The 19447-nt window shown below is 38.9% G+C and overlaps 1 protein-coding gene across 15 annotated transcripts in view; it reads left to right on the top strand.

Annotated features, from left to right (window-relative positions):
• LOC139760399 (uncharacterized) overlaps window positions 1-18789 on the top strand; it is a 216838-nt gene extending 198049 nt beyond the window's left edge. For 12 of the 15 annotated variants that reach the window (XM_071683539.1, XM_071683547.1, XM_071683535.1 and 9 more), the window contains 5 exons: window positions 4706-4821; window positions 6633-6744; window positions 8355-8519; window positions 12707-12822; window positions 16960-18789. In XM_071683539.1, coding sequence (XP_071539640.1) covers window positions 4706-4821; window positions 6633-6744; window positions 8355-8519; window positions 12707-12822; window positions 16960-17491 — 1041 coding nt within the window. In that variant the 3' untranslated portion in view covers window positions 17492-18789. The remainder of the gene's footprint in view (window positions 1-4705; window positions 4822-6632; window positions 6745-8354; window positions 8520-12706; window positions 12823-16959) is intronic. The other 3 variants (XM_071683545.1, XM_071683536.1, XM_071683543.1) reach the window with 1 other exon arrangement.
• Window positions 18790-19447: the final 658 nt, after the last annotated feature.

Genomic DNA, 19447 nt, shown 5'->3' with positions numbered 1-19447 from the left:
TAACCTTACCAACCAGTCAACAATACAGTCACCCCCTTTTTTAATAAATTCCACTGCAATACCATCCAAACCTGCTGCCTTGCCGGCTTTCATCTTCCGCAAAGCTTTTACTACCTCTTCTCTGTTTACCAACTCATTTTCCCTAACCCTCACACTTTGCACACCACCTCAACCAAAACACCCTATATCTGCCACTCTATCATCAAACACATTCAACAAACCTTCAAAATACTCACTCCATCTCCTTCTCACATCACCACTACTTGTTATCACGTCCCCATTTGCACCCTTCACTGAAGTTCCCATTTGCTCCCTTGTCTTACGCACTTTATTTACCTCCTTCCAGAACATCTTTTTATTCTCCCTAAAATTTAATGATACTCTCTCACCCCAACTCTCATTTGCCCTTTTTTTCACCTCTTGAACCTTTCTCTTGACCTTATATATATATATATATAAAGTGTTTTAGATATCTGGGAGTGGATCTGGCAGCGGATGGAACCATGGAAGCGGAAGTGGATCATAGGGTGGGGGAGGGGGCGAAAATCCTGGGAGCCTTGAAGAATGTGTGGAAGTCGAGAACATTATCTCGGAAAGCAAAAATGGGTATGTTTGAAGGAATAGTGGTTCCAACAGTGTTGTATGGTTGCGAGGTGTGGGCTATGGATAGAGTTGTGTGCAGGAGGATGAATGTGCTGGAAATGAGATGTTTGAGGACAATGTGTGGTGTGAGGTGGTTCGATTGAGTAAGTAACGTAAGGGTAAGAGAGTTGTGTGGAAATAAAAAGAGCGTGGTTGAGAGAGCAGAAGAGGGTGTTTTGAAATGGTTTGGTCACATGGAGAGAATGAGTGAGGAAAGATTGACCAAGAGGATATATGTGTCAGAGGTGGAGGGAACGAGGAGAAGAGGGAGACCAAATTGGAGGTGGAAAGATGGAGTGAAAAAGATTTTGTGTGTTCGGGGCCTGAACATGCAGGAGGGTGAAAGGAGGGCAAGGAATAGAGTGAATTGGAGCGATGTGGTATACCGGGGTTGACGTGCTGTCAGTGGATTGAATCAAGGCATGTGAAGCGTCTGGGGTAAACCATGGAAAGCTGTGTAGGTTTGTATATTTGCGTGTGTGGATGTATGTATATACATGTGTATGGGTGGGGGGTTGGGCCATTTCTTTCGTCTGTTTCCTTGCGCTACCTCGGAAACGCGGGAGACAGCGACAAAGTATAATAAAAAAAAAAAAAATATATATATATATATATATATATATATATATATATATATATATATATATTATCCCTGGGGATAGGGGATTAAGAATACTTCCCACGTATTCCCTGCGTGTCGTAGAAGGCGACTAAAAGGGGAGGGAGCGGGGGGCTGGAAATCCTCCCATCTCGTTTTTTTTTTATTTTCCAAAAGAAGGAACAGAGGGGGCCAGGTGAGGATATTCCAAAAAAGGCCCAGTCCTCTGTTCTTAACGCTACCTCGCTAACGCGGGAAATGGCGAATAGTTTGAAAAAAAATATATATATATATATATATATATATATATATATATATATATATATATATATATATATATATATTTTTTTTTTTTTTCATACTATTCGCTAATTCCTGCGATAGCAAGGTAGTGTTAAGAACAGAGGACTGGGCCTTTGAGGGAATATCCTCACCTGGCCCTCTTCTCTGTTCCTTCTTTTGGAAAATTATATATACATATATATATATATATATATACATATATATATATATATATATATATATATATATATATATATATATATATATATATATATATATATTTATTATTATTTTGCTTTGTCGCTGTCTCCCGCGTTAGCGAGGTAGCGCAAGGAAACAGACGAAAGAAAAGCCCAACCCACGCACATACAAATGTATATACATACACGTCCACACACGCAAATATACATACCTATACATCTCAACGTATACATATATATACACACACAGACATATACATATATAAACATGTACATAATTCATACTCTCTGCCTTTATTCATTTCCATCGCCACCCCGCCACACATGAAATAACAACCCCCCATCATGTGCGCGAGGTAGCGCTGGGAAGACAGCAAAGGCCCCATTCGTTCACACTCAGTCTCTAGCTGTCATGTAATAATGCACCGAAACCACAGCTCCCTTTCCACATCCGGCCCCACAGAACTTTCCCAAGTTACTGTGCAAACAAATGAACAGGTGACTTTGACATGATGTTAGAAATATAACCAGATCATTGTACCTCATCAGCTTACTAGGCATGGTGATACTACCTTTCTGTCATTTTGATTTATTATTGGGCAGTTGCTATCCATGCATTTATATGCACATATCCCATGTTTGGTTTTCATAGTTCCATGTGTAAGTATGATTATTTATTTTATTTATTATACTTTGTCGCTGTCTCCCGCGTTTGCGAGGTAGCGCAAGGAAACAGACGAAAGAAATGGCCCAACCCCCCCCATACACATGTATATACATACGTCCACACACGCAAATATACATACCTACACAGCTTTCCATGGTTTACCCCAGACGCTTCACATGCCTTGATTCACTCCACTGACAGCACGTCAACCCCGGTATACCACATCACTCCAATTCACTCTATTCCTTGCCCTCCTTTCACCCTCCTGCATGTTCAGGCCCCGATCACACAAAATCTTTTTCACTCCATCTTTCCACCTCCAATTTGGTCTCCCTCTTCTCCTCGTTCCCTCCACCTCCGACACATATATCCTCTTGGTCAATCTTTCCTCACTCATTCTCTCCATGTGCCCAAACCACTTCAAAACACCCTCTTCTGCTCTCTCAACCACGCTCTTTTTATTTCCACACATCTCTCTTACCCTTACGTTACTCACTCGATCAAACCACCTCACACCACAAATTGTCCTCAAATATCTCATTTCCAGCACATCCATCCTCCTGCACACAACTCTATCCATAGCCCACGCCTCGCAACCATACAACATTGTTGGAACCACTATTCCTTCAAACATACCCATTTTTGCTTTCCGAGATAATGTTCTCGACTTCCACACATTCTTCAAGGCCCCCAGAATTTTCGCCCCCTCCCCCACCCTATGATCCACTTCCGCTTCCATGGTTCCATCCGCTGCCAGATCCACTCCCAGATATCTAAAACACTTCACTTCCTCCAGTTTTTCTCCATTCAAACTCACCTCCCAATTGACTTGACCCTCAACCCTACTGTACCTAATAACCTTGCTCTTATTCACATTTACTCTTAACTTTCTTCTTCCACACACTTTACCAAACTCAGTCACCAGCTTCTGCAGTTTCTCACATGAATCAGCCACCAGCGCTGTATCATCAGCGAACAACAACTGACTCACTTCCCAAGCTCTCTCATCCCCAACAGACTTCATACTTGCCCCTCTTTCCAAAACTCTTGCATTTACCTCCCTAACAACCCCATCCATAAACAAATTAAACAACCATGGAGACATCACACACCCCTGCCACAAACCTACATTCACTGAGAACCTATCACTTTCCTCTCTTCCTACACATACACATGCCTTACATCCTCGATAAAAACTTTTCACTGCTTCTAACAACTTTCCTCCCACACCATATATTCTTAATACCTTCCACAGAGCATCTCTATCAACTCTATCATATGCCTTCTTCAGATCCATAAATGCTACATACAAATCCATTTGCTTTTCTAAGTATTTCTCACATACATTCTTCAAAGCAAACACCTGATCCACACATCCTCTACCACTTCTGAAACCACACTGCTCTTCCCCAATCTGATGCTCTGTACATGCCTTCACCCTCTCAATCAATACCCTCCCTGGTATTATAAGGTAAGTATGATTAATAGAAATATAAACATGAACAGATAATATTGACTGCCCAGTCACATCACACTTGTCTATATAGATATCATGGACTGTGTCCTAGAATGGTTTCATTTACAAATGTAGGATGACGTAGAAGGCTTTACAGTGTTATGTTGAGAGAGTTCATTTTGAAATGAAAGTATTTCAATACTGATTTTTTGTGATTTTTGTCATATTTATTTTGAAATACCTTTGTTCATTCCTATTCAGTAGCTATTATAAGGTTTGTGTTCATAGAGTTGTGTGTGTAATGTTTGTACAGGTGGTGGTTGCAGATAATATTGACTACCCAGTCACATCACACTTGTCTATATAAATATTATGGACTGTGTTCTAGAATGGTTTCATTTACAAGTGTAGAATGACGTAGAAGGCTTTACAGTGTTATGGTGAGAGAGTTCATTTTGAAATAAGAGTATTTCAATGCTGATTTATTGTGATTTTTGTCATATTATTTTGAAATACTTTTGTTCATTCCTATTCAGTAGGTATTATAAGGTTTGTGTTCATAGAGCTGTATGTGTAATGTTTGTACAGGTGGTGGTTGCAGATAATATTGACTGCCCAGTCACATCACACTTGTCTATATGATATTAGGGGCTGTGTTCTAGAATGGTTTCATTTACAAACATAGGATGACGTAGAAGGCTTTACAGTGTTATGTTGAGAGTTCATTCTAAAATGAGAGTATTTCAATACTGATTTTTTGTGATTTTTTTTATATTTATTTTGAAATACCTTGTTCATTCCTATTCAGTAGGTATTATAAGGTTTGTGTTCATAGAGTTGTGTGTGTAATGTTTGTACAGGTGGTGGTTGCAGCTGTGAAACAGTGGTTGCATGAGCAGAAGGCCACCAACACCAAGCTAGCAAGTAAACTTCACCAGCAGAACAAGCAGATCCTCTTACTCAATACTGAAAAGCAGTAAGTCCACATCCTTCAACTTTTTATGAGTAATTGGTTATGGTGTAAAGAGGGTGTGTGGGAACATTAGTATCCATTTTGATCTATAGAGGGTGTGTGGAAACATTAGTGCCAGCCCCTTTTTAGTGCATAGAGGATGTATGGAAACAGTGCTGGCCCTCTGCCTTGCCATACTAAGTGATCATATTTTTACATAAAAAGATTAGTGGTTCTTGTCACCTAGGGTTGTAGATATTCAGTTATAGAGCCACCATTGTGCAGCTGCAAGTTTGTGATCTATGAATCTCACAGATCCATGATTAAGCTCTTGACATAGCAGCCAGCCAGCTGTTAATCCTTCTTTTTGAAGCTGGTTGATAAATGAGCACATGACATAAGTTGGGGTATATATTGGTTCGTTATGCAGCCTGTCTATCGTTTTTTGGAATTACTGCAGTTTTGAGGCTGTGTTGCTTACAGGAGTATGGTAAGGTGTTCTCTTCTCCTATGTTTTTCATGGCCTATGGTGAATCTTTTGTAGTGGTCCTTGACATCTTATAGGCTTTTGAAAGTATGTACATAAGTTTTTGCATTTTAAACTTCCTTTCTCTGGCTTTTCTGCTTCTCTTTGTTTTCAGATACATATTTTCCCTTCCAGTCAACACATTGTCGTAGCTGTTAGTGGAGCATACATTGTGTCCCTGTGGGGTCTATCCTACGACTTGCCCTCTATCTTCTATTTACAATTGATCTTTCTTTAACCTCTGTGTTCACTCTACATGCTTCAACTTACTGTCCCTTCCTTCCTAATCCACTTGGTAAAAGTGATTTAGACTAGTGGAGCATGATTTGTTACATTATTTTTTCATATATGAGAGTGATTTAAGGGCTTTGATGATTTGATACAATGTAAGGTAAAAGTAAGAGAAACACTAGTATAGATAAAGAAAACTTATGGATACCTCACCTAACTTGTATATAGGAGCTAAGAGTTACCTTGATATTTAGTACCATATCAGAAATATACCAAGGAGATTTTCATCATCTTTCTGACACATTGTTTGCACGCATTTGTTAATATAAACACTCTCAACAAACACTAAATACCCTTAGTGACTAAGCTTCCCAGCGATGGAATGCAAATGACATAACAACATTCACATATTTTCAGTTTAACCTCAAAAATATTGTGAATTTAGGTTGCTAGTAGAAGTTAGGTAAATTTTCATAGGTTTTCTTGATTTTTAGAAGTGTTATTCCAACTTTTATCCCGTATTTTCCCAATCATAATAGCCCCCATTATCTGTTATCATCACTTAAAAAAAGTAATGTGCAAAAACATGTTTCCCCAGTCTAAATCACTCCTTTTGAGTATAGGGAGTTACCTTATATGAATTGTTTCTGAATCCATGTTATTTCTGTAGTACCCCTAAACTGTAACTTTACCCTTAAGTCTTCAGTATGTGATTACTATTTGTGTGTTACAGGGAGAGAGTTTTACACTTGCATTGCCTGGTATCTTAACCTTGTATATATGTACCATATCTTTATTCCTACAAATGTGACCCAGCATAACCAGGTGTGTGGATGCTACTGTTTCCATATGTTTGGATGCCTCTAACTATATTTATTCTACATGTTGCTGTATCTGATTCTTTAGGAACTTTAAATGTATAGGTATCTCCAACAACATTGACTCTGAATTATGAACACCTCTGATTCTGTGTTTTAAAGTAAATGTGTGAGTGCAAAAGGAATTATTTCGCAAATATATGCAGATGAGATCATATTCGCAATGTAGCTTTCAGTGAACAGACATCTCCTTTTGGCAGGTTCCTGGCTGAGCGCAACACCACCCTCCAGAGGAGTAATCATGACTTATCCCTTCAGGTCCACGACCTTCGCACCAGGATTGGCCTCCCTCTTACCACCTCACCTCCTGAGGTAATAAGCTATTGTATCTCTGGGAGGGCAAAGATAGGTATGTTTTAAGGTATAGTAGTCATAATGGTGTTGTATGCATGCAAGGGAAGGGCTATTGATGAGAACATAAGGAAAAGGGTGAATGTTTTGGAAATGAAATGTTTATGAACAATATATGGTGTGAGTAGGGTCACTCAAGCACAAAATGATGGGGGGGAAAAGAGATATAGCAGTAAGAAGAGTAAGGTTGAGAAAGCTTAAGAGGGTGTGCTGAAATGATATGAACATATGATGAGACTGAGTAAGGAGAGGTTGACAAAGAGAATTATGTGTTAGAAGTGGAGGGGTCAAGGAGAAATTGGAGGTGGAAGGATGGAGCCAAAAAGGTTTTGGATGTGCAGGACCTGAACATGAAGAAGGTTAAAGGTGTTCATGGGAGAAAGTGAGTAAGTGCGAATTATCACCCAGTAGCTACTGAATGGGAAGCATTTTCATTTTGGGGCCAATAAGTTCATATGTTTAGTGCTATTGTATTTTTATTGTTGGTATGAATCAGAACAGTGTGATTGACAAGCCTCATTTATTTACTCATGTTTGATTGAGCCTGAGAACATATGTTAAATTTGATTATATAGGTTTCCTTCTTTGATAATACCTAGTTCCATAATTCCTCAAGACTTGCACTGAAAGAATCCCATAACTTTCACACAGATGCATTGAAAGAATCTTATAATTGTTACATATTACACACAGCAACCTGTAAGGAGGAAATTATACTTAATTCTAAGTGCATGTAATGGGACAGTAAATCGGTCACTGAGATATCTGACTTATTCTGAATTATCTACCATAAAGATAGTTGCCCAATGCTTGGCAGCCCCATTAAACACAGCCAGACACATGCCTCAACACATCCCTGTCCACATACACATGCTGACAAATACATGCCTACAGATGTATTTTTAGTCACGCTTATCGATCCACACACCTTGACTCATGCTTATCCACAGCCTCCGTGACTCATACCTCCACATTCACACATTGTACTGTGTGCATTCCCATTAACTCATGATGGCATGCTATACCATGTATACACCCTGAAATATTCCTCATTATACAGTTACCTTGACTCATGACTCCCTTTTCACAGCCAAACATGCTTTGTAAAAACACCCTGAAAACTTCCTTTACAAACACTTACAGGCCTCTCAATGCACAGTCTGACACACCACCCTATATACAATCCTGCCTTAACATAAACACTGGCACACACTCAGTAATCATCGAACCAAGGTTTCCTGTTAGTTATGATCATACAAAAAAAAAGAATTCCACCAGAATTCCAGACACACCATCTTACATACACTCATGCATCCCTACCTGATACAATAGTCATATGGAATGTGAAGAGTGGGTTGGATTGCATCACCTTACAAGGGGACCTTGACAAACTCCAAAGTTGGTTTGATGCTTGGTTGATGAAGTTCAACATGAGTAATTGTAAAATATTGAATGATTGGTCACTGTGAAAGGCCTCAGTATGATTGTTTGCTGCAGGAATCTCTGTCTAAGAAAGACTTGAGAGTTGACTCTGTCTCAAACCATTGATATGTGTTTAAATGTTTTTGCAGAAGCTGGGTAAAGTGGGTGGAGTGCTGGTAGGGGGTCTAGTATCCCCAAGGGTGCTTTCTCCAACCATGGGGGTGTCCTCTCGTGTACTTTCTGCCACACCATCCCTTGATAGCGTGCTGGGGCTCCCTGCTCCTACTGACATTAAACATGAAGATGTTCAGAGTGTGAGTATCATTTACAATCTCAGTTGATTGGTATCTTTGTTGTTTGTTTTTCTTGAGATTAATTCTTGTTCCCTTCTGACACAATATCAGAGTTCCCTTTATCACTGCTTTTCAAGTAATTATATTGCTGTTCTCATTGCGCTGTTTTCCTGGCATTTCAATATTTAGTATCAGTAACTGTGTTATTTTACTGTATAACACTCTCTTATTAATTATTTGACGTATAACATGTATCATAAGATAACCTCTAAACTTTGGATTGCATAAGACCTGGGCCTTTTTCCGAATTTCTTGCTGAATTTTGGAAATAAGCAAGGAGAAATGATGTGCACTGTGTATAGAGTACAGTGTACAGTGACACAAAAGCTTGAAATCTTAAGATAATCAAAGCAATAGTGAATTCAGTCCATGTAGATAGTTTATCATAACAGAAAGCTAACGAGAAATTCAGTCCATACAAATAGTTCATCATAACACAGAACTCATAAGTGGTTAGATTATCAGTCACATGTTATCCAATTTTCCAAATTTCAGAGAAGTTTTTGACTTTTGAAATTAAAAAAGATGTAAAGAAGTAATTTTATAACATAAGTGAAGGTAGAGTGGAATAAACTGCATGAGGAAATGGTATATGCAGAGAGCATACACACTTTCAGAAAGTTATGTGAAAGTAGAGAAGGTTCAAAAGATGTTGACCACCTAAGTGTAAAACTTCTACCCCATGTAGTATGAATAAGTAATTACACAACCACACACACACTCTTGCCATGTGTATTTATGAATATCCCTGTGTTCAATATTGCTGATTTACAACACACACTAAACTGTTAATGCATATTTCATGTTGCCTTTCGTCATTGTGGTTTTCACTTGGGATCTCCAATCCATATATTCATGTCATATATCACAGAGAGCTTCTTCCCTGGTTACACTTCTTTAAGTTCTGATGGCAACTCTGTCAAGAGAGTGCCCTTAACTTTCACATCTCTATCAGTGCATAATGAATATGCATTTATTATAGTAATGTAATCTTAAACTTGTCTTACTTGAATTTCTTACTTAATAACCTCTAGCATACATATTTGCATTAACACTAAACCCCATTATAATGGACTAGATGATGATCCATTAGAAGCCCAATTCCATTACCATGGCCCATTAATGATGTGGTCAATAGGTGAAAAAAAAAAAAAGTGGCTGTAGGTGTTCAGGGAGTAGTAAGGATTACTTTGAATCAGAAGGAAATAGCTCTATAAGTATTTTGGATTTACCTGAATCACCTGCTGGTCAGGAATGGGTATGCAAGAGGCACAAGATACACTCCCAGTGCTCATGATGCTTATTCATTTTCAGCTTTTCAGCAGTGTAGAAGTGCAGCCTGTTCCTCTTAGCATAGGCAGCGCTAATTGCCCTCTTATTTGCCATGATTTGATACAAAAAGAGAGACCTTTATACCCCAGAAAACACTGCAAATATGTGAGAACATGGAAACTGAGTTTGTCAGTGTGTTGACCAATCCTCTGCTTATCTCAGACTAGTGTCCAGTGACTAAGCTTTGTCTTATTTTGTCTTGAAAGGTAATAACAAGTGGTGGTGAAGTGAGAAGGAGATGGAGTGAGTATTTTGAAGGTTTGTTGAATGTGTTTGATGAAAGAGTGGCAGACATAGGGTGATTTGGTCGAGGTGGTGTGTGAAGTGAGAGGGTCAGGGAGAATGGTTTGGTTAACAGAGAAGTGGTAGTGAAAGCTTTGCAGAAGGTGAAAGCCAGCAAGGTGGCTGGGTTTGGATGGCATTGCAGTGGAATTTATTAAAAAAGGGGGTGACTGTGTTGGTGATTGGTAGGTAAGGATATTCAGTGTATGTATGGTTCAAGGTGAAGTCCCTGAGGATTGGCAGAATGCATGCATAGTGCCATTGTACAAAGGCAAAGGGGATAAAGGTGAATGTTCAAATTACAGAGGTATAAGTTTGTTGAGTATTCCTGGGAAATTATATGGAAGGGTATTTTTGATTGAGAGGGTAAAGGCATGTACAGAGCATCAGATTTAGAAAGGGCAATGTGGTTTCAGAAGTGATAGAGGATGTGTGGATCAGGTGTTTGCTTTGAAGAATGTATGTGAGAAATACTTAGAAAAGCAAATGGATTTGTATGTAGCATTTATGGATCTGGAGAAGGCATATGATAGAGTTGATAGAGATGCTCTGTGGAAGGTATTAAGAGTATATGGTGTGGGAGGCAAGTTGCTGGAAGCAGTGAAGAGTTTTTGTCGAGGATGTAAGGCATGTGTATGAGTAGGAAGAGAGGAAAGTGATTGGTTCTCGGTGAATGTTGGTTTGCGGCAGGGGTGCGTGATGCCTCCATGGTTGTTTAATTTGTTTATGGATGGGGTTGTTAAGGAGGTGAATGCAAGAGTTTTGGAGAGAGGGGCAAGTATGTAGTCTGTTGTGCATGAGAGGGCTTGAGAAGTTAGTCAGTTGTTGTTCGCTGATGATACAGTGCTGGTGGCTGATTCGGGTGAGAAACTGCAGAAGCTGGTAACTGAGTTTGGTAAAGTGTGTGAAAGAAGAAAGCTGAGAGTAAATGTGAATAAGAGCAAGGTTACTAGGTACAGTAGGGTTGAGGGACAAGTCAATTGGGAGGTAAGTTTGAATGGAGAAAAACTGGAGGAAGTGAAGTGTTTTAGATATCTGGGAGTAGATTTGGCAGCATATGGAACCATGGAAGTGAAAGTGAGTCACAGGATGGGGGATGGGCGAAAGTTCTGGGAGTGTTGAAAAATGTGAGGAAGGTGAGAACATTATCTCAGAAAGCAAAATTGGGTATGTTTGAAGGAATAGTGGTTCCAACAATGTTATATGGTTGCGAGGCATGGGTTATAGATAGGGTTGCATGGTTGTGCGGAGGAGGGTGGATGTGTTGGAAATGAGATGTTTGGGGACAATATGAGGTGTGAGGTGGTTTGATCGAGTAAGTAATAATAGGGTAAGAGAGATGTGTGGTAATAGAAAGAGTGTGGTTGAGATAGCAGAAGAGGGTGTATTGAAATGGTTTGGTCACATGGAGAGAATGAGTGAGGAAGGATTGACAAAGAGGATATATGTGTCAGAGGTGGAGGGAATGAGGAGAAGTGGGAGACCAAAATGGAGGAGGAAAGATGGAGTGAATCGGGGCCTGAACATGCAGGAGGAAGAAAGGCATGCAAGGAATAGAGTGAATTGGAACAATGTGGTATACCAGGGTCGACGTGCCGTCAATGGATTAAACCAGGGCATGTGAAGCGTCTGGGGTAAACCATGGAAAATTTTGTGGGGCTCGGATGTGGAAAGGGAGCTGTGGTTTCGGTGTATTATGCGCGACAGCTAGAGACTGTGAACAAATGTGGCCTTTGTTGTCTTTTCCTAGCACTACCTTGCGCGCGTGCGGGGGGAGGGAGGTGTCATTTCATGTGTAGCAGGATGGCGACAGGAGTGAATAAAGGCAGCAGGTATGAATTATGAACATGTGTATATATGTATATGTCTGTGTATTTATATATATGTATACATTGAAATGTATAGGTATGTATATGTGTGTGTGTGGACGTTTATGTATATACATATGTATGTGGGTGATTTGGGCCATTCTTTCGTCTGTTTCCTTGCGCTACCTCGCTAACGCAGGAGACAGCGACAAATTGTAATAAAAAATAAAATGAATGGGCATTTATATATATTTATGTGTATATGTGTGGTTGGGCTGTTTCTTCATCTGTTTCATTGCGTTACCTCGCTGATGCAGGAAACAGCGATTATATATAATAATATGTGAATATACATTACTTCATGTGAGTGTCCTTGATGATCCACGTCATACATAAGGAAATATAATCAGTGAAAAAATTCAATAATGCTCTTCCTTCCAAAGCACATATATAGAAATATAAGCCATCTCACAAGAAAAATTATATTAATTACAAGTAAATAGACTTCATCCCTGTGGCCAAGAATTCCATCTGAAAGGAGGGGGAGGGAGAGGGAAGGAGAGAGAGAGAGAGAGAGAGAGAGAGAGAGAGAGAGAGAGAGAGAGAGAGAGAGAGAGACTGTACCTATGACTAAATGAAAGCAATCCAATTGATGTAGAAGCCTCTTTGAAAATTCATTAAAATGTCAGGAAGTGAATGGCTGAGATGTAATTGTCCTGCCAACAGACGTGCTCCTCGGAGGGAAGCAGCGCTGGGTGCCAGGTGCCAGGCCCAGACCTACCTGGGGTGGCACAGCTGGAGCGACTTGCCTTCCTTGCAGACTCCCTTTTCCAGGCTTCCAGGTAAACTTTACAATTATTTTTAGAGCTGAATATCATAGATGATATCCGAAACATCCACATGAATTTGTGATGTAAGTATTGATATAAATTTCTTCCTAAAGTTAATGTCATATTTAACTCCTTACAAGTCAGTTTAAATCTAATCCTAATCCATATGGTAAGTACTGCATAAGTGTCAAAAGAAGTCTTGCTACATAATCACCTCAATAAAGTATAAAAGTAATGAATTTTTCAATTATCTCAAGAGCTAATAGTCATTATTCAGAGGAAGTGAGGTAAACATATCACTCCTTGTGGTGGAAGGGAATAACTTAGAGAAATATGTCCACTGTGATGTCACTTTCTATTATAAAAATGCTATTATAAAATTTTCACCATTGTCACATGAAGTATCATATGAATATATATGAAGGCATCATAGTGTTGAGATGCATAACTAATTTAGCAATATTAGATAAATGGATGACCTGATAAATATGATCGAACTATGCAAGCATTATGCAAGAGTTTCATAATCTGTCTGTAAAAGAAAATGTTCATCTAGAAAGTCACAAATTCTGAACGAATGTTTTCCATATGTAATAAAGGTCAGTTACCAGTAACATAATGGCTGGCCTGGAGATCGGACTATAAAGTATGCAGTCAATTGGATGCATATACAGAGGAGCACTATTCCACTGCACTGATATATCATATCAGTCATTTAATAGGTGTAAATAAAACCATGTATCTTTATCACTTAAATCTGAAACTTTTAACTGTATTCAGAAATAACATAAAGATTCTAGACACTAATAGTAGTGTACAGTGATTTCCATTACACTAGTTTCGAAACATACAGTAGTTGCAGTAGAACACAGGTCATCTTCCTAGATGCTTCACAGGATTTCATTGTGAGGTGTGCTTTGCATTGTTGTTAGTAGCTCTCTTCAAGAACGCCATGTTGGTAACAGTGGAGAACAGTATGTAAGTTCGACAGTGGGAAAATGTGGTCTGGTATTACTTAAGAGTGGCTGAGGGATCAGTCACTATATGAAAGAGTTGTTTGTCACAATAGCAACGACAAATTGCCTGTCAGTCATGATCCTAATACAGGTTCTGTATTCATGTATACAGTAGAGTTATGCCCCATTTGAAAGTGGCTTTGATTTGTAAATACTGTAGATGTGCTGCAGGATGAAATACAGCATGCATACAGCTATAAGATTAAGTATGGGGCTGCAGTGACCAAACTCACTTTTCTATCACTTGGATGGCATTTATCTATGGCTTTAGCTGTATATTGTAATTTTTATATTTTTTTTTTTTTTTTTTTTTTTATACTTTGTCGCTGTCTCCTGCGTTTGCGAGGTAGCGCAAGGAAACAGACGAAAGAAATGGCCCAACCCCCCCCCATACACATGTATATACATACGTCCACACACGCAAATATACATACCTACACAGCTTTCCATGGTTTACCCCAGACGCTTCACATGCCTTGATTCAATCCACTGACAGCACGTCAACCCCGGTATACCACATCGCTCCAATTCACTCTATTCCTTGCCCTCCTTTCACCCTCCTGCATGTTCAGGCCCCGATCACACAAAATCTTTTTCACTCCATCTTTCCACCTCCAATTTGGTCTCCCTCTTCTCCTTGCTCCCTCCACCTCCGACACATATATCCTCTTGGTCAATCTTTCCTCACTCATCCTCTCCATGTGCCCAAACCACTTCAAAACACCCTCTTCTGCTCTCTCAACCACGCTCTTTTTATTTCCACACATCTCTCTTACCCTTACGTTACTCACTCGATCAAACCACCTCACACCACACATTGTCCTCAAACATCTCATTTCCAGCACATCCATCCTCCTGCGCACAACTCTATCCATAGCCCACGCCTCGCAACCATACAACATTGTTGGAACCACTATTCCTTCAAACATACCCATTTTTGCTTTCCGAGATAATGTTCTCGACTTCCACACATTCTTCAAGGCCCCCAGAATTTTCGCCCCCTCCCCCACCCTATGATCCACTTCCGCTTCCATGGTTCCATCCGCTGCCAGATCCACTCCCAGATATCTAAAACACTTCACTTCCTCCAGTTTTTCTCCATTCAAACTCACCTCCCAATTGACTTGACCCTCAACCCTACTGTACCTAATAACCTTGCTCTTATTCACATTTACTCTTAACTTTCTTCTTCCACACACTTTACCAAACTCAGTCACCAGCTTCTGCAGTTTCTCACATGAATCAGCCACCAGCGCTGTATCATCAGCGAACAATAACTGACTCACTTCCCAAGCTCTCTCATCCCCAACAGACTTCATACTTGCCCCTCTTTCCAAAACTCTTGCATTTACCTCCCTAACAACCCCATCCATAAACAAATTAAACAACCATGGAGACATCACACACCCCTGCCGCAAACCTACATTCACTGAGAACCAATCACTTTCCTCTCTTCCTACACGTACACATGCCTTACATCCTCGATAAAAACTTTTCACTGCTTCTAACAACTTTCCTCCCACACCATATATTCTTAATACCTTCCACAGAGCATCTCTATCAACTCTATCATATGCCTTCTCCAGATCCATAAATGCTACATACAAATCCATTTGCTTTTCTAAGTATTTCTCACATACATTCTTCAAAGCAAACACCTGATCCACACATCCTCTACCACTTCTGAAACCACACTGCTCTTCCCCAATCTGATGCTCTGTACATGCCTTCACCCTCTCAATCAATACCCTCCCATATAATTTACCAGGAATACTCAACAAACTTATACCTCTGTAATTTGAGCACTCACTCTTATCCCCTTTGCCTTTGTACAATGGCACTATGCACGCATTCCGCCAATCCTCAGGCACCTCACCATGAGTCATACATACCATTTTATATTTTAGTGTTACAATAATTATTACATGATATGTATATCTTCAAAAAATTCTGTGTCTTGTGCATGTTCAGTACATCAGTGCGTGTGGGGTTGGGGAGGAGGAAAAGCATTATAGCTCGGGATTATTGGGTACAAGGCACTGTGGAAGATGAGAATCTGAGGCTTAAGAAAGAACTTGTAGAGAAAATGCAATTAGGAGAAATAAGCTGTAATGTGGGTAACTCTAGTATACTGATGCATTTATTAATCCAGTTATGCCCTCCCACCGTCTTGTTTTGCTCAACCATATATACTTATGTTTGGCCATCTTTTTAAGCCAGATATTCCCAATCACCAATCATTTTTCAGCATACAATGCTACAAGCTGTTAGCCATACCCAGTCATCTCATTGAGTACCTTGTCTTCCAGTTATATCTTCAACTGTCACATCACTCGACATTTTCTACGTTAGTGAGGTAGCACCAGGAACAGATAAAGAAATTATCTCATTTATTCACATCCACTCTGTATCTGTCATGTATAGTGCACCAATACCAGAGCCCCCATCCACAACATTCTGTTTACACATACACACACATCAATGATGTGTACAATGAACAGTTCTTTGAGAGATGTAGGGATGGAGCAAGCAGAGGACATAATGTGAAATTTAGTAAGAAATTTGTTACTTAGGATGTGAAGAAGTACTTTTATCGTATAAGAGTTGTGGATAAATGGAAGAAAATGACAGGACATGGTCAATGCAGACAGCATACATAAATTCCTACTGGGTACTTATGCACACACACTCACACACACACACACACACACACACACACACACACACACACACACACACACACTATGCAGTCCCTTGGTCTTGAGTTCTTGTGCTTAAACCTTACAAGTACAATATTACCATTTACATTATTTACTGTGCATTATCATTGGACAAAATAGATGGAGTCATTGCTTGAAAATGTGGAAAGGTTCTAGGCATCTAGTTTTTATAGACATGACTAAGAATGAGTTAAAGCTTCTGTTAATGTTAAAATGGAGTATTGAAGATCTTTTGTATCATATTAAATGTTAACTTCATTTTATACTGATGTAGAAGTCATCCATAGAAGTCATCCATATAGAACAAGATATAAACTTTGTAATGGTTTAACTGCATAAAATCTGTGTTGGCTTTACTTATAGCTCATGAATACAAATCTAGCTCATCATCATTTTCAAGACTTTGTTGCTAGCTTTATGCAAGCACTCTCTTACAGGAGCATTACCAGGGCCTCAGGAGGACCTTTTCGGTGCCATAGTTCTAGCAAGATGACTTCTGCCACCTCCCTTGGGGACCTCACATCAACCAGTACCTGGAGTCACATCAGGTCTACCTTTGGACACTCTAAAAAGACATCATCATCAGTGGGTAATCTCACAACCCTCTGTCCTGAAATGAAAGATAAAGCAACTAGCCCTATAACCAAACTGAGTTTATTAACACCAGGGTCAAAAGCTGCTGGCCGTGTGAATGAGGTAATCCTGGCTGCACCAGTTAGGGAAAGGAAGTCTTCACATCGCCTTTTCAATAATCACAGTATCGAAGAAGCAGATGAAGAGGAGGTCTCAAGTATCCATTCCAGCAGTACCATGAGTGCTTCAAGAGGGTCGTCCTTTACTCCCCCAATGGTCCATACCACAACCACCACAGCAGCTCAGACAACACCTCCCTCGGACAAACTTGCCACACACACTACAAGAATGAACAGGGAAGCTTCGATTTGACCATATATACTTGTTTCACCATGAAATCATGTAGTGAACCACAGAAACTGGCAAAAGTGCCATAGAATTTTTTCCATGCATATTTATATATGAATTATTTCTCGTGCTGTAATGATAAATATTGTATTGATCAAAAACCAGATACAGAAATCAAGTTCAGTAAGCATTAGGTATGGTTTTTCTGTTATCATAATAACATTCTAACTGCTATTGGATTACGTGTTAATTGATAGGCACGTGAAGGAGAGACTTTTGGATGTTAATTTGCTGAGATGGCCTAACTTCATTTAACCTAATAACACCGGATCATTCATGAAAATATAGGTCACTCACTCACAAGAATATTTTGATTTGCTTTGATTTTTATGGTTTACACTAACTTGATGATTTGAATTTTTTTGAAAAATTATAAACACCATTAGTAGTTTCTAGGTTATGCAAGATATGTTTGCAAATTTTGGATTGGTAAAAATACAACATATAGATTACAGTCCAAGCATAAAATGATTACTATCACAGGGACCAATATTTCAATAACATTTCTGGGATAAGATGATGATGAGTTTTAAAAGTTAATTTCGACCTTCAGTCTCATCTGATTTCAAACATTTTGTCAGAGCAGCCAAATATGAATATATTGACAAACTAGCAAAACTGTTTTAGTATAATGAATGGCCAAATATGTTTCAAGTTTTACATAATTCACTGTATGAATTCAAAGTGATTTTATTCTGTATTTCAAGTACTTTAATTTTGTAAATTCTTTATTTAGCTTTTTGAAATTGGCAGATGTTTAGCCTTATCAATTATAACTTTGTAAAATATATTGTAAGCTTACAAAAGTTTGTATGGTGAGCATTTTTTTAATGGTCTCCATACCAATGGCATCAAATGTGTTTGATTATTTATTAATGACACTTCAATTGTTAGAAGGCATTTACCTGCTTTTGACCAATGAAGAAAGATATTGAGTATATTCTTATATCAGCACTGTATATATTTTGAAATAGTTTTGCAGGATGTAAATCAGAAGCAGTTAAATATGCAATGATAAAAGTAACCTAGACCTTAATATCTGTTGCATGGAATAAGTTCAACATTGAACAAGTTTCATCTCTGCATCAAAAATGTTTTAAATTTTTAGTGTATTTTACTGAAAACTACATATACTATACTCACAGGAGAAGCGCCTTCCTTAGTAGTTAATGTCCTGTAATATAGTGTATAATCTCTGTATAGCTATACTAAATTGGCTTGGGTGTGTAGTGATGCACAATAAAATGTACTGTTTAATAAGAGGAAAATGTTTTATAATTGTAGGGTTATGGGAATCTGTTGATTGAAAGTCAGCATCTTTGGATTTGTTCAGTACAAAGATGTGGGGAAGGCTATGCCTTAAATGTCATATATGCTTGTGAAGTTGAAAAAAAATGGTACACTGGACATTATGTAGAAATGTTCTCAAAAGACAAGGGACACTTCGTTAATCTTTGGTATTCATGACGTATTCTAATGCGAAGATGACTGTGGTTTCAGAGGAATGATGGGGACAACCAGGATTCCATGCTTGATGCAGTTTGGTGATATAGTTAGATACCTGTGTAACTATATCACAGACAGATTGTCACAATTCTATTATTCATTTGATAACATGAAATTCCTTGGAGATGGGGGAGAAAGAAAACTGCCCAGGTATCTCCTGCATGTCACAGAGGCAAAAAAGAAGAGTAAGAATGGGTAGCGGGAAATTTTCTCTTTCATCCTTACTGTTAAATTTTTACAAGATTGATAATAATAATGCATATCATAACACATCACACCACTACATCAACATCCCTTTCACCACTATGCCCATGTGACTAACAAAAGTGCCTTAATGGAAGTTCAACTCACTATCCAAAACTTTTCACTTAATATTCAGCAAAATGCTCACCCTTGCTGTTGTTACTGCAACTG

The sequence above is a fragment of the Panulirus ornatus genome, chromosome 36 (genome assembly GCF_036320965.1).
Source record: "Panulirus ornatus isolate Po-2019 chromosome 36, ASM3632096v1, whole genome shotgun sequence".
In the NCBI taxonomy this organism is placed as follows: domain Eukaryota; kingdom Metazoa; phylum Arthropoda; class Malacostraca; order Decapoda; family Palinuridae; genus Panulirus; species Panulirus ornatus.
The sequence above is the reverse complement of the archived record's forward strand: the minus strand, read 5'-3'. Positions and strand labels throughout refer to the sequence as shown.